This window comes from Rhinopithecus roxellana, chromosome 1 (assembly GCF_007565055.1).
Source record: "Rhinopithecus roxellana isolate Shanxi Qingling chromosome 1, ASM756505v1, whole genome shotgun sequence".
NCBI lineage: Eukaryota > Metazoa > Chordata > Mammalia > Primates > Cercopithecidae > Rhinopithecus > Rhinopithecus roxellana.
Genome location: NC_044549.1, coordinates 87,720,625 through 87,738,011, shown reverse-complemented (window position 1 = coordinate 87,738,011; position 17,387 = coordinate 87,720,625). Strand labels below are relative to the sequence as shown.

The following is a 17,387-nucleotide window of genomic DNA, read 5'->3' as shown; positions in this document are numbered from 1 at the left end:
TTCCACCAAATGACACCAGGAATAAACAACCATGTGAAAGTCACTGTTGACCTGTCTATAGAATATGGTTTTTTATACAGACCCAGAGCAAACATCTGTCTTGATCCCAAGGCAAGGAATAATCAACATGATTTTGACCTCATGAACACTGTAAATCCTGTAACAGAATGGGCAGTGTTCTTCCTTTGCTTCATCCACTTTAAATTTGAGTGTTAAATTTGAGGCTCACTTTTAACAATGATATAGTGCAAAATGGTATCTGCCCTTTATCTCTAAGCTTTATCTTACTATTTTACCCATATTTTCTTTTCATCTTATTTTGTCTATTTTATTCTATCCTTATATTTTAGATATTTTTCTAAGTCAGCCTCCAGCCTTAGTTTGATCAAGGCAGGATTCAGAAAAACAAAGAAAGAAAGAAAAACATAGTCATCAAAAATGATTAGATACCTCTTTGGGGATTTATGAAGTCAATTGTTAATGAGTCCTATAAATCACAGCATGCCACAAGGCCAGAGTTAAGATTTCTTTCCTAATCAGAAAGTTTCTAACTGAATTGTAGCATAAATGTGTCCCTTAGGAATGTAGCACCTGGGGCCATAGTAGAAAATGAGACAGACATGGTCTCCTATAGTCATGAAGATTAGATAGAAAAACAAACAAACAAGAAATTATACTAACCTGTGATAGGTGTTGTGGGAGAAGATACTAGAAATGTAAGACCAACCCAGCAAAACAAAGGAAGTTTTTGTGAGTGTTGCATCTGAACCCAGAAATGGTGGTTAGAGCGAGACTTGACAATGATTAGAAGCTATCTAGTCAGCTGTGTTAAGTCAGAAGGAAGAGAATAAGAATCTCACAGATCTTCCCAGATCTCCTGTGAAGTTCTGAAATTACAGCTAACAATGCACTGAATTAAAAACATGAGATTTATAAACAAGCCCTAGTTTCTTTATTTTAGCATCATCCATATCCGGAAGCACTATATTTCTGGGTATATCTGTAATCTGACAGTCAAATACTCAAAGCTGTATCTTCACAATTTATGACATCTTTCCTCATAACATAGAACTCTCTTTCTGTTGCTTTGCTTGTTTGTTTGCTTTTATGGTAAGTAAACTGTTCTGGTAAATAACAATTTAAATTGCATGAAATGCTTACAACACTGAGCACCCAATTTGAACATAAGAACAGTATGAGAATATCTAAGCATACATATTTGTATGTATTTACCATATCCAATAGATTCATATGGGGAAACCCGAATACTTATTGTCAGAATTTTTAAGTGAGAGAATTTTGTCTCATTTTTCAAAATCTGCTCACTGGAAGACAGCTGGCCAAATATTTGAACCCATTACCTCCAATCTGAGCTAAATAAACAAAAGTAAGAGAATCCTCTCCAAGTGCTGCTAAAGAGAGCTGTCTCAAAATAATCTCAAATTTGAAAGACTGTTTGTCTAAATACATTCTACTGCCTAGATAATTTATTTACTTTTGTTTTGGCCAAGTCATTCAGAGCAATTCCAGGTATTCTTCAAATCAAAGTGGCACCATGATTGCATTCACATAATTCTAAATTATTCTCTCCATTTTGGAGAGAGGCAGAGAGGAAGAGTCTTCATGGGGAGGTACATCCAGCCACGTTTTCCCATGTTTTCATACACAGGCTAGAATCCACCCTATTACCCATTAGGCAGAAGTAAGATATACACTTTTTTTCTTCATTTATTCTATTAGTACTCAAGGGATCTCAGTTTCACAACTTCGAAAATCTCTCCAAAAACAACAAAGTCTTACCAATGAAGACGTTACAGGTGTAACTCACAGGACTCTGGGAAAGTAAGAGTCTGTAGTGTTCATTTAATAAAGTCTGAAGAGAACTCTACAAGCCACAGACATTTGAAGAGAGCCAACTTGATCAGAGCAATCTCATCCTACCTGCCTCTTTGGAAATCTGCGTGAAGGACTCCACACCTTTCTCTCCATAACTTCCTTCGGATGCGAGAGTAGACACATAATTCCAGCCTAGGGCCTTTACAATGTCTACCATGGCCTGGGCTTGGAAGGAATCGGGTGGCACCACGCGAGAAAAGAAGTCATAGCGCCGGTCATCACTTAGCTCAGGTGCCGTTGATGCATAACTAATCTGGGGGATCTGTAAAGACAAGAAAGCACCACATGAGAGTACACCATCAGGATATAAGAGATTCACTTATATTATGACAATTTACTTAAAATACAGGGTAGCAAAGGGGATATATGTATTGCCAAACACCACCATGTAATTTTAGACCACCTAAATGCAATCATCTACTTCTTAGCAGCACAAAAGTATTGATATTGACTTTAGCGTCTTGCCTTTTTATTTCCTTCTCTTAGGAATAAGGGAAGGAGGTTAGCATGGGAATTCCAAGGTCAGGGTCATGGTTGTTTAGAAGAAAAAGATCTATGACCATTGTACCAAACATGGTGAATCATGCTTTACTACTTATAAACCAATGGAAATAAAAATACAACAGTCTGACTGGAGTGTATATAAAGATTGGTTTAGTTGACACAGCTTGTGAATACTGGGTGGGTATCATTAGCCATCTAACATTGATTGATTGTGGATGATCTCCAAGGAAATATCTAAGTAAGTCACAAGTATTATCTAATTTATTCTTCACAAGACTAGTTTAAAGTAGCTCAGTAATACCCTTTTCCCCAGGGAAGGGAAATTCCTCACCCCTGAGGCATTTCCTCTAGTGGTCTTTGCACATTGACAGGCTTTCCTCAAAATTTTCCAAATTTTCTTTTGGATCCTGGGAGAGAGCTGCCAGTACTGTCTGAGTAGAATCCACAAGGGCCTCTGATTTCTATCTTTTTCCTTCAGAGAACCCTCTGACCTCTACCCCACATGGCATTCACCAAATGTCCTGAAGAGCTCTAGAATTTTGCCTATAAGGATCATCTTAGGACTCCACAGGCCCCTTGAAAAAGATCAAATTATCTCCCTCAGCTGCTGTAGTATTTATTTCTTAGGATCACTGGAAATTGGGCTATGTGAGTAGTCCTAACACATCTACTTTGCTAAATTAAATTGTATATATGAAAAGAGCTGCAAAAAAATGTCTGCCTGGGGTCTCAGGTAGCCTAAGGCCAGCCCGAAGTAATCACAGATGAGAAATCTGGCTAAGATCCTAACTTCAGAACTCCTATGCTAGTTACCTCTTCAAAGCATGGTAACCTTTGTCCCCTTCTTTGTCTTAATTCTATCAAGCAATAGATAATGAGTGGCACAGTTAATTTTCACGTAAGAATGATCAACTCTGACAACATTCTGCTTACAAACTCTCCCAGGACTTATCCCTGCATTATCACAAAAGGTTTCTCGGGTGTCCAAAGGCCAGTTGATCTTTTCTCAGACCAAGTCCAAAAGTCCAGTGTAGCTCAAATACGGTAAAGCCACGCTCAAGTTGATTCATCGAGCCCTGAAAATTCTACTATTAACCCATTTATTTCCTTCTTTTGTAGTTTGCCTAAAGTGTACCCATTTGCCATCATTTAAGGCTAGTTATCGCCTCTGTAAAGATCGTTTCTCCACCAATGTTTTTAGGTCAGTATTAGAGTTAAGTCCTGTGGCCCTGAAATCAGACGACCCACCATTTTCCATGCAGCCTGTTCATGATGCAGTTCTGCTATATGACCATTGGAGGGCAGGCTTTCTGCCCCGACTTAATTCAAAGCCAGTGTGAGAAAGCCTGCATGTCTCCTGATGGGTCTTTTTACCTGAGCAACTTCTCAATTACAGTGAGGTTTAGTGCAAAGTAAAATAGGATTTGGTATTGACAAGATATGGGATCAGAGTTTGGCATTTCTGTTTGCTAGTGTTTAATTTGATGAAGCTATTTCACTTGAATGAGTTGGTGACATCACTAATAACAAGTTGTTCTGAGAAACAGGGAAAATGAATGTGCATTGCTTTGTATGATGCCTGGAACAGAGTGGGTGCTTAATACATGGGAGTAATAATCATCCAAAATAAAGAATGGTATGTTTTTCCTTACTAAAGTTATCGATTCCCCAATTTGACTTCCAAGTTCTCTGCTGCACGTCATCACGAACATTCTCCACATTGTCCCATGACAATAAAATATTTTTACATATTCCTATCATTACTGTTTTCAAAATAATATGTGCTGTTTATCCAACTCTTTATTTTGTACCAGTCATGTTCTAAAAGTTTTATATGCATTGCTTTATCTAATCATCAGCAAATACTGTGAACCGTACTATACAATATTACATGAGACTATATTATAGTATTATTAACTTGTTTTACAAGGGAGAAAATTGAGGCTTGGAAGAATATTACCTTGCCTCAGGTCACAAAGCTATAAAACACTCACAACTATGATGTTTTGCTGAATTATTACTAAAATATTTTTTAAAATAAGCATTAAATAGGAAGGCCAGTAGATTAATGGAATCCAGGCTGACTTCTGTTCACATCACTGACTGCATAGCCACTAAAAGTTATTTTACTGGGCACTCTTAGACTGCTGTTCAAACACCTTATATAAGTGCCTCAGCAAAGCTTATACAAATATCTTAATAGAACGAGTTACCTATGTGTCGATTGTAGTTTGAAGGTTATAAGTTTTAGGTAACAAAAATATCAACTGAATAAAGGCTTTGGACAGAAATAGAGAAGAGGGAGGAAAAGAGGGAGAAAGAGAGAGACTTTCCCTCACAAGAAATAAAAAGGAAAGAAGCCAGGCATGTCAATACATTTCCATCAATTTCAACTTGTGGGACTGTAAAAGCTTCATGCTGTTGCACAGATGTCTTTCCTGCCAAAATCCCTCTGTACCTTTGAAAGGGTGCTAATAAAGATACATCCAGCCCTCTACTTGAATTTTCATTTATGTAGCTGCTGTAAAACCTCAGAATTGTGAGGTGCCCCAATGCAATGCATTTTCTACACCGTGTCCCAAATTTTAGTAATGAAAATCCTGAGGAAACAGATTTCTTTCCTCATTACTGTGCACCCTTTGAAAATTATTAGTATCTGTAGTCTATCCCTTCCAGTGTAAATAAGGAATATCTCCTGACTTAAGACCCACATTTCTCTTTAGGATCATGCATATACCCTCTATCCAATGGTACTTATTTTGACACTATGAATATAATGATGCAAGCATAAGGAATGAAATACGAAATGGATTTTATTCTGAGATAAAAATGTGGCTTTATAAGGATATCCCTTGTAGCAATAGAGATGAAGGACTGGAAGAATTTATGTAACCTATGAAATAGATGTTGCCTATTTTCCTAGCTTCATGTTTAGTTACTTGCTCTCAAGTTAACGTTAAAGCCTACATAGTAATTATTTTGAGTGCTAATACTGGTACCTACAACTGATCAAATGATAATTAGGCATCTTTAGCAATTAATTTCTATTTTCACCCAAATATCTAGATATACTTTCTCTTGCTGCTATTGGACCTTTTCTCTCTTGCCAGTTTTCTTTCGAAATGAAGACTTGATCTTTTGATAAAGACAATTTAGTGCGATAACATTCCAGCTATATAAAATGAGATATTCCATCTCTTCTTAGGCCTTTTTTCTTGAACTTAGAAAACTAAAATACTTTTAATCTTTATCACAGGACCACATTGTCATCTTATTATTCTTTTCTCTTCATAAAAATTTGCCTATTGCACAGGAATGGTTTTGTTATGAGTATCAAGTAGGATTTTAAGACACCTATATTCTATTTAGAATAAGTGTATGCTTTTTAAAGAACATTAACAACATATATTAGAGAAATAAACACAAGAAAGCAGGTTAATTTTAATGCCTTGATCCCTGTCAACATTTTGTTGTATCTCTTTATTGCTTTTGTGTGTATATTTGGTTATGCACACATACTGATATGGTTAGGCTTTGTGTCCCCACCCAAATTTCATCAAGAATTATAATCTACATAATCCCCGTAATTTCCACGTGTCCAGAGACTAGGTGGAAGTAATTGGATCATGAGAGCAGTTTCCCTCATGCTCTTCTCGTGATAGTGATTGAGTTCTCACAAGATCTGATGGTTTTATAAGGGGCTCTTCCTCCTTTGCTTGGCACTTCTTCCTGCCGCCTTGTGAAGAAGGTGCCTTGCTTCCCATTCTCCTTCCATCATGATTGTAAGTTTCCTGAGACCTCCCCAACCATGCTGAACTGTGAGTCAATTAAACCTCTTTCCTTTATAAATTACCCAGTCTCAAGCAGTCTTCATAGTAGTGTGAAAAGAGACTACTACACATATATAATTATTGTTATGAGCTTATAAATATTATTTATTATTAAAATATGGACCTTAGTCTCCCCTTCCCTTCCTGTCATCCTCCCTTCTTTCTGGTTGCATAATATTTTACTGTATGAATATTTGACCTAACCTAAACTTAACGTTCATTGTTAAATATTTAAACCTTTTGAAGTTTTCACTGTCATTATAAGTCAAAACAAAATCCTCAGAGCTAATGCAAGTCTTTATACATACTCATGAGTATTTCCTCACAATAATGTTTAAGTCACTCTACCTCAACGTGACAGAAATATTTGAGGTTTGCATTTACATCTTTCTCTACATGAAAATTACTTTGGGCTGTTAAATACAGAGGAACAGTAATCTATACTTTTTTCCCTTCCAAATGGTTAACTACTTGATTTAGCATCATTTATTAATTAATCATTCTTTAATGACAGAAAAGAACATCTTTTGTTCTATATTAAATTCTTAAACATCCTTAGGTCTTCAGGGTGTATCTTCTACTATTTCATTTTTTTTTTCAAGTCTTGGGCTTGAAAATAGTGTTTTACTATTTTAGCTGTTATGAATTTAAGAGTATTTTGAGGCTTAGTTGCAACATACTCCCTCTTCATAGCTGTCCTTTTAAAAATTATCATGGATAATCATGTTTTTAATTTTCCTTATAAGCCTTAGGATAATTATTTTTAGGTTAACAATAAAATTCCATTAAGATTTTGATGAGAATTATACTACAACTATAAATAAATTTGGGTAGAATTTAAATATTTACAACACTTTATCTTCCCCCGGGGAAATTATCTATTTTTATCTATTTGGTTGTTCATTCTTGCTCTTCCTAAAATCTTATAATTGTCTCCATTTAAACCTTGCACATTCCTTAACTTTGTTTCTAAATAATTATTTTCATTGCATTATGTATGAGACAAAATATTCATTTTGTTATCTATTTATTGCTGCCATATAGGAATCTATTAATTTCTGTATATTTTCTTTGTGTATTCTACCCTTGTTATAATTCTTATTAGTTGTAATAGCTTTCAGTTTATTTTCTTGGGATTTCCATGTAAGCAAGTTATAATGATTCAGTTAGTTTTCTAATTACATCAGTTAGAGTTTCCAGGAAAACAAGAGTGATAATGGGAAAAATTCCTTTCCCTTTTGTTATTTCTGAATAGTGAGCAGCTAAAAACCAACTAGTATTATTCTGATGTCTTACCTTGAAAAAATATAAACAGTTAAATTAAGAAGTTTACATTTAAATTTTTTATTTTGTCAATATAAAGTCTTAGCTAGAATTTGTCAGAAATGTCTTTAGATTTAGAAAGACACTTTTAGAATTGAAAGGGAACTCCTAGGTCATATGGCCCAAAGTCTCCCTCTCTCTGTAAGTTTATGACTCGCTTCAAAAATACCGCGGAGACCCTCACGCAATCTGTGCCACCATCTACCGCCACATTTCTTGAAAGCATTTTCTTTATATTTGCTATTGATACAGGATGCTCTTATTTTTACTTGAGACACAGAACTGTACTTCATCAGGATATCTAGGTAAAGCTATTCTATGAACAGTAACAAAATGATAACATTATAAATTATGATTTAGTGTCTTCCCATGTGTGACACATCATGCTAAGAGCTGCAATACATTATTTTAATCCTCACAACAGCACATTTACACAATTTCTGTTTTTCTGATTTTACAAATAAAGAACCTATGACACAGAGAGATCAAGAACCACTCTGAAGGTTACATATAAGTAAGTGGCAGATCTGGAATTCATTTTAAGCACATCGCTAAATCCTTTACTCCTAAGCCCTGTGCTACAATTCCGCTTTAAGAGAACATTATTCCAGTTAGAATGGCTTACAATTCATTTTTTTCCCTTCCTTTATATCACGTTCTTCCTCCTGTATTGTGTGATACTAGTTAAGCCTTTCTCTCCCCTTACTTGGAATAGTCAACCACTTTCTGTTCTTTCTGACATACTACCTACCTTTAGTCTTATAACTTCTCATTCTCTCTCATGAGAAAGATAATGAGACACCCAAAACCCTTTTTCACCTATTCATGAGGAACCTCCTCTCCACATCCTCACCAATGCTTGTCATATTTTGTCTTTTTGATAATAGCCATCATAACAGATGTGGGGTGATATCACGTTGTAGTCTTGATTTGCATTTCCTTGGTATTATGCACCTTTCCATGTACCTGTTGGCCATTTGCAGGTCTCCTTTGAGGAAATGTATATTCAGGTCCTTTTCCCATTTTTAAATTGAGTTGTTTTTTTGCTTTTGATTTGAGTGAGTTCTTTATATATTTTGGATATTATCTCCTTATCAGATATTGGTTTCCAAATATTTTATTTAGGAGGTGTCTCTTTACATCATTGATTGTTTTCTTTGCTATACAGAAACTTTTTAGCTTAGCTTAATGTAGCTTCATTTTCTTTTTTTTGTTTTTGTAGCCTGAGCTTTTGGTGTGATGTCCAAAAATATCATTGCCAAGGCCAGTACAAGGAGCTTTTTCTTTTCTAAATCTCTGCTGACTCATCACCTACGAAAGTATCTTTATAATCAGCTATATCGACACATCACTCTAAACTATACATTGATCTAGAATCCTTTTTGGAGAAGAAAATGTATTTATTTCCTTGAAGACACTTTATTATAAGGTATTCCATTCTTTCAGAGTAAAGATCTATGCATGAATTCATGCTCTCCTATCTGCAATACATTTCCAAACATCCAAGGTGTCTCCTACAAAAATCAAATTTTTCCCAGGCGTTTTTTAAATCAGTACTTTTGAAAATGCTACAGACCTTTTTTGCTTCTGTAACTAAATAACTTTAAGCAGTAATTAAAACTACGTTTTTCATTCTTATATTGAGGCTTCAGATTAATTTAAAATTCTGAATGCTGCGCATTGCTGTGTTATGCTAGATGTTGTGATCATTCTAATATCACTGTAGGACCAGCTATTTCTAGCATGCTTGAGGTGTTCAGTACAGTAAAAAGAAAATATGACAAAATGCCCAAATCTCCGTGGTATTCTCTATCTCTTCGCCAATTAAGAAAATCAAATACCTGTAGCCCTTAATCCTTTAAGAGGTTAAAAATAATATATATATATATTATTTATACATATATATACACACACACATATGTGTTTAGGTATATACACACACACCTAAAAAATATAGTAAAGGTGAAATTTTGGTCAAACTTAACAGTAGTAGTTGATTCTCTATAATGTGCCTACACTTGTCATTGCATGCCTTTAATATATTTTTGGGTTTTCACAAGCAGGTAAGTCTAAATGTGTACGAACCACAGAACACATCTTAGGAATCTATTCTGCACTTTCCATGATTTCTTTCACTGAATTTAATAAATGTCTCCATTGCTTTTATGAATGAAGGCTTTCCATATAGATATATGGTAACACATATTTACAGTTTACTACTAATGTAGTGTATATCTAAATCAATTTTCCTTTTGCTGATTTAAAGAAATTGTCAAAAAAACTCTAAATTTTATACCAGTATTTTTCAATCTTCGGTCATCTGCAAATGTGTCTCATGTTTTCTTCCCACATGCTATACCACATTTATGAACACGACAATATATTCATACTACTGAATCCATTATTTACTTAACATTTTAACTTCTCACTCTTATTTGCTTAAAGTACAAAGAACCTTCTTTTCATGTCTACCAGTATGCCTATAGAGTGATTATGTATTTATTTTAATGTGAAAGAGGAATATGTAACTATTAGTATTATTCGTGGTATCTTTGATATACAAAAACATTTTATTCTGATCTACTATATCTACATTTTATTTTATAGCTTCTTAGCTCTCAGTGATAAAAAGGGTCTAATGTCTTATTGATTGGGCATACTGTCACCTACAGTTTATGATTATATATTTACATAACTGATTTTTAGATTTAAACATTTTAATGCATCTAGGATCTATTTAATATATATTATCTATTATAGACTAGGACTTCAATTTTGTTTTTTGCTTTTGACTGGATAGCCAAGTGAATAGCCAGTGTTTTAAGAAAAAAAATATTTACTTGCATGTCATTATCACTTTTATGCATTTTTATATAAAATTATATCTATACAAACACAGAAATATTTAAAGTTAAAGCACTACATAGATGTTATCTCATGCTCTTGGATGTCTTATGAAATTCACTATTAATGTATAAAATATTTACATTTCCATTTTTTAAAGAAGCTCAGTCTTCTCTGATTTGTCTTCAAGTTACTATGTTTTTCTCAGTTTGAATGAACTGACAATAATTTGTCTTATTAGATAAAACGGCACGTTATTTGTTTCTCCAGGAGACTATACAGCATTCACACTCCCTCTTAATGACGTTCCAATGAAGAGTAGACATTATATGGATTTTTCTGGTCCCGAATGGCCATCGTTCCAAATATTGGACCACCAACACCTGCATGTCCATAATCCTCTATGCTTTTTCTGCCTTTCATGGTTAGATGCAGGACTAATTTCACTTCTCTATGTGGGTCTCCAACTAGTTGTGAAGAACCTCTCTTCTCCAAGTTTTTTTCTCAACTCAAATCTCAATTCCTCCATTATTTCTCTCAAGACACTAGTCAGGTGACACTGATGACAAGATAGAAAAGTCATTTCAAGTAATCAAGGTTCAAGAGCAATTCTCATGCCTCAAAATTATCATATAAATTTTATGTTGAAGTCAACTTTCCTGGCCATTGTTAAAAATAAACAAGCAAAGAGGGAATAAAAACAGCAATAAAAATCATACTCTTTCAAGTCATCAGATGTGATGTTTCCCAAATTCAGATTTTACTCTCAAGATAGAAAAAAAAAAAAATGCCCAATTCTCTGTTTCTAATTTTACCTTTAAAATATTTATGTAAATTTATGGTTCTAAGAATTCCTGTAAATCTAAGAGAAACAATGCTAGGGGAAAAAACAATTTCAAGAATAGTTAAAATGGACACATAAATAACTTATATCATATACACCCTACACATACTTTTGAGACATAAATATTCGTATCTCATCAATAAAATGTATTGTGGTGGTTGAATTATTTTGGTAGACTGAAAGAATGATCAAAAGTTAACATACATCCAATAAACAGCACATATTAATCTCTAAAAGGTGCTCAAGGCTCAGCCCTAACCTCTACAATGCTTGCCCTAGAAAGCACAGTGAATTTATAGGAAGCTCAATTGATGGGTACTTCCAGAACATGGTAGTTTTCTTTGGTAACAAGTGCCACAGTTCTAATTAAACAATTATCTGAATCATTATCTGTTTCTTGTTCTCCCCATTCCTTGAGAGTATTTACCCTTATGGAAGACAAAGACCTTGCTCATCATTGTTTCACCACTGGATACCACTCTATTGGGAATAGAATAGGAATTGATCAGTATTCATTGAAGAAATGGGGATGCCAGGAAATGGATAAAATGGAATAAACTAAGGGAACAGATTTCTTTGACCCGCTCCTCATCCACAAAGTTAGTGTGGCCAGAAAGATTCACAGTATTTGGGAGTTTTTCTTGTCCTGGGTAGGTCTGTGATGGGCTGCTTTAAGCACCAGGGCAAATACTTTTTCTCACCTTTTCTTTTCCTTGGCACACTTTTTTGGGGATTTCCTTCCTCAACACTGTAATGTAGGAGAAAGCAAGCTATCATTTGGATGGAAGATCAAAGGTAAAGGGACCAAAGACGTCATTTAGGAAGCTGCTCACTCTGTTTTCCTTAGGCCTTAGTTCCTGACAACCTAGGCAACATAAACTATGATGCCCCAGATTCAAACTTTGCAAGACATAACTAGGATTTGTCATTTTAAAGAGGCAGATTCTGCCCTGCCTTTTCCTTAGCTCCTCTCCCCTCAGGAACCAGTAAATTGCTACTAGGCAGAAGGATCTCCTAGGCTTGGAAACATACTCCCTTAGGCATCATCTTACTGTCAATATTTGTCACTGAAGACTCAAGTACAGATGTCTTCTAGAAGACATAAATACAAATGTTTAAAAATCCCAATTTCCACCACTGCTCCATTGCAAGCTTACTTCTCATAAAAATAAATTTCTAAATATTTACATAAAGGAAATTATTTTATTTATTTAGAACACAATGAAAGTTCTGAAATTGTTTTCATGCATGTTAATTTTCTTCCTTTTTGTATTATTCCTCTGTATATTATATTTTTTCCCTATATTACATTCTTTCTCAGTGTATTATTCTTTCTTATATTATATTCTTCCTCTCTTTATTGTATTCTGCTTTGTATTATAAGCGCAGTGCCTGTAGCAAGGACAGTCACCCGAGGAGTGTCTTACTTTTTGGAAGGCAAATGTGGTTCCTTTGTTCCTGGGGGATTTGCATACATGGGCAGTACAAAACTGCAAATATAGAAAGGCAAAACAAAATTCCTTAATGTTAGTTCTAGAGGGTAGTTTTCACAAAACTTGTAAAAGGCGAATTTTTGAAAGTATCATATGCAATTAAGATAATACTTCAGTGTACCTATTGAGTTATTAATGAACTCCCAGTGGGGCATTATTAAGTTCACAGTTAGCAGTAATTTCACTCTTAGTTCTTATTAAGCTTTATTGATATGGATCCCCCAAAAGGGAAAATCGTTGAAGAAACATTTCAGGCTCATTCTTTGAAACATCACTCCCTTCGATTTATACTTATCTCCTCTCTAGATATCATCTCTGCTCACATAGGATGGTTGGGCAGCAATTCTAATTTGGGGGTAATTTAATTTTTATTAATTCATTCCAAACTGCTGAGGAATAACTAATAATCTTGAATTAGCTTAAAATCTGGAGTTTTACACAACTTTAACTTTCTCATGATGGAGATTATCATCAATTATTGCAACTCTTTTTTTCTTCGCTTTTCATCTCTCTAATTACATAACGTCAAACACCTTCAAACATTCTGTGAGTGGTTTGTAACCATTTTCTTGAAATTCAAGTAGTTTTGTGTGTGGACTGCAAGTTACATTTGTTATAGCACATGTTTAAAAGAATGCTGATTGCTTTACTAAATCTTTATATGTAGTAGGTATTGTTATATGTGGTACTTTATATATACAATCTCATAAATTTTTGCAACAACCTGTTATAGATAGAAATATTATTATCATATTCACTGCTTGTGCCCATCTAGCATACATATACTTTTCTCTTTGTTACAGTTCTTACGTTTGCCTGAGGAGCCACCTTTTCTCATCCCTGAATTCCTGTGGTTTAGGGAGACATGGCTGTACTTCAGAATCCAGATGTTGGTCCATGTGACACAAAGTTGATCAATCAGAACACAGGATTCCTTTAGCCTCAAGAGAAGTTATATGGCCTGATCCAGGCCAATATGAACAAGTGAATTGCAATATCAAGGTGTGGTCAGAATTTCTAGATGAAAGAAACTTTTTTAAAAATAAAATGTCTGAGAGAAAACCATATAAGTCTATAGTTGATGATGATGATGATCATGATGATGATTTTGCCAAGTGACAGTGGGGAAACCTAGTTATCTTACACACCTCATAGTTTGAAAATATTAGGCTCAGGACTAGAGAGAGAATATCACTTAGAACTTGTCTCATCCTGTTTTTTTATGGAACACAGAAAATAAGGAAAAAGCTGCAACTTTTGTCTTATGGTTAATAGCTGCTAAAATAGCAATAACATGTGACTCTCATCAAGCTAGACAAACTCCCCAGGACTGTTTCTTTAACCAGAAAAATGAGGCTAATCTTAAATCTTATGATCCCAAGATACATCACAGGGTTAAGATGAAATACCTACAAAATGAACGTTGCGCATGCCATACTAATATACACGTTGCATATGCCATATTGATATACATTGCTATTTTGTCTGGTGCTATTTGCTTAAATAGACATCCTAGTTATAAGTACGGGAGGGGTTGCGTGTGTGTGTGCGGTATACAACGAGGCTTTCTGAGACCAACTGTAGATTAGATAAATACTTTCTTCTGTATTCCCACAGCATTCAATGACATAGTACAGTGGAGGCCTTTCTATCCCAAGATGGTATCCCAGAAACCATCAGCATACACTTACCTAGAGGAGCAGAGAAAAGCAAAGGAGAAATGTAAATTTTATGACCTCTCAGCCTCCTTCCTAAGCTTAATTGTCTATGAACTCTCACTGGTCAGTAACCTAGGATTAATCCCTATAGACAACCATATATTATGAAACAAAAACTAAACAGACTAAAAATTTCTATTAATATTTTTTATATTGATTAAATACGATCCTAGACTTCTTCCAGGCCCCAAGGGCCAGCATCTCATACACAGAAGTTTGGCTTACCAAACACAAAAGGTTGAATTTTGAGGCATTTTGCTAGCAATATAAATGTCAAATCTCTGTAGAGCAGGATTTCTCAAACTTGGTGATGTTGACATTTGGGCTAGGTAATGATTTGTTGTGGGGGCTACAAGAGCCATCCAGGGCAATGTCGGCTCTGAGGCAGTAACCTAGCCTCTGTCTACTAGATGCCAGTAGCATATTCCCCAGTTGTCAAAACCAGATAGTTCTCCCAGCAATGCAAAATATCACCTCATGTGCGTGTGGTATTGGGGGTGGAGGAACATTGTCACAGTTGGGGACTACCAGGCTGGAGGTCGGTCTGTGCAAAAGGGGAATCTCAACCATCACTCTGTAGTCACAAAATGAAAATAAAAGAAAAAGCTATTTTTAGCATTTTGTATTCTCTCTATACTTTTCACATTTTACTTTCTACTTGCCAAACGTTCCCCATTATCAGAGCTCCCTGTGTTTCCTAGCCACCTTCAATCATCCGCTGTCTCAGTAGAATGCACAATGACAACACCGCTGCAGTGCTGAGTCCATCACATGGACACAGCCAGGAACTTCTTAAAGTGAAAAGGCATTTTTCCAGGAGAGAATGAAATTAAATCCACCTGATTTTCTGAGCACCATCACTACTTGTATGTTTAGTAAAAAAAAAAAAAAAAAAAAAAAAAAAAAATTGATTATTCAGAAAGGTTGAAAATGGAGAGTTATGGTTTATTGAATATTCAAGTAAACTACATGGTATGCTGTATGGCAGTTCCAATTTTCAAAAAGTTAGTGAACAATAAAGTGCACTTCACAGAAATGCTATGGAACATGGTGAAATCTTCACTTAATGATTCAGAAGCCACTTTCAGCATCAAGTGAGCCTTGGACATGTTCATTCCCATTGTAAAAGACCACAGATGGAGATGTTCCAGAAGGTGAAATTAAATCTGTGTTGATCCTTTGATTCCCTGAAAGAGGCTTACTTGACAAAAAATTTTTATTTAGTTCTTTTATTCGTATAAAAAGGAGGTAAGCTATGCTTTCTTTTTTCAACCTTTGATATGCCTCATAGTCTAAGAAAATGAGCATTTAGAGTTTCTTACTATCAAAGATTTACATGATTTCTGCATGGTAAATAATTCCTTACCATTTAATTCAGATAATACAATACCCCATCAGTAGCATATGATAACCTTTTTTTTTCCTTTTTAAAATTTATACATTTGAGGCACTACAGATACAGTAATTAATGAGGTAGGCCAGCTCTACATGTGCTTGTGAGTACCCAGGAAATATTTAAATAATGAATAAATAACTTCATGAGTGTATTTATGTTTTGTCACTCATCAAGTAAGGAATACAATATGTAGCATGAACAAAGCTTATTTGGCCCATAATCCCTTTCCCCCTAGAATATATATTTTAATTTCACATGGTTATTGTTTCTCAGTAACCACATTGTTGGAGGGGCACCAGTCTAAATAAAACACTAAAAGGTCATTGAAGAAAGAACAGCTCTTTAAAACTGGGAAGTTTAGGAAACTTATGAGCAAGAGGTGTTGTTTAAGCTAATCAGGAGAGAGGAGGCTGATTTCCTTTAGCAAAAGAGCAAATGAAAGCCTTTCCCAATGACGAGAGATGGTAAAAGCAAATTCATAAAGTAATGAAGTAGGCATCCTTTGAAGAAATGAGAGACACTTTCTTAGCTTGAATGGTAGAGTCCATTGTCCCACCTGATTTATAGCTGGAGAAAAGGATGTGGCAACATGATAAACAAAATTAATTCCCGTCTAAATTTACTTTGTTTCTTCTCCTATTATAATAATTACTTTTCTGGACTAATAAAACATACAGAATAGGCCAGGCGCAGTGGCTCACACCTGTAATCCCAGCATGTCGGGGGCTGAGATGGGTGGATCACGAGGTCAAGAGATCGAGACCATCCTGGCCAACATGGTAAAACCCCATCTTTACTAAAAATACAAAAATTAGCTGGGCATGGTGGCGCACACCAGTAGTCCCAGCTACTCGGGAGGCTGAGGCAGGAGAATGGCGTAAACCCAGGAGGCGGAGCCTGCAGTGAGCTGAGATCGGGCCACTGCACTCCAGCCTGGGCGACAGAGCAAGACTCCATCTCAAAAAATAAAATAAAAATAAAATATACAGAATATTTATAACATATGTTACTGCACTCTTAGAAGAACAGATAAGAGATGCACAGACACCTCAACAACTACTGAGACCCAAATACCTCTAACGTAATATCTAAGAGGCCCTTCGATGAAGATACCGGCATCACTCCCCAAGGATTCGATTAGACAAAGTGTCGTTGATTGTTCAACGAGGGCCTTGTGACAAAAGGTTTTCATGGTTCCATCTGACATTTGAAGCAGTTCACTCCCTGCTGTTAGAGGGAGTAAGAGCTTTGCTCACTTTGGTATAAGAATCACTCCTGCCTACAGATCACAGATCTTGGTGGAAGAAGCAAAGCTGAGCATTTGTCTTTCTATATTTTTTTCTCAGTCCTTCTTCCTAGCTCCTGGATGAATATATGAGAATAGAAAATGGAAAATAAATAATAAAGCTTTGAAACGGAAAGTCTTAGCCTTAGATTCACAATGCTAGTGAAGTTTATTCAGGACTAATAGATCTTGATATAATTCCACGTGCACGCGTGTGTGTGTGCATATGTGTGTGTGTGAAGAAATATTTCCTG

The 17,387-nt window shown here is 35.3% G+C and overlaps 1 protein-coding gene across 2 annotated transcripts in view; it reads right to left on the bottom strand.

The window, feature by feature from the left end:
- The window catches only part of GRM7 (glutamate metabotropic receptor 7), a 923,309-nt gene that overhangs the window by 622,473 nt on the left and 283,449 nt on the right, over nt 1-17,387 (bottom strand). For both annotated transcript variants that reach the window (XM_030938287.1, XM_030938284.1), the window contains exon 2: nt 1,942-2,158. In XM_030938287.1, the coding sequence (XP_030794147.1) occupies nt 1,942-2,158 (217 nt within the window). The remainder of the gene's footprint in view (nt 1-1,941; nt 2,159-17,387) is intronic.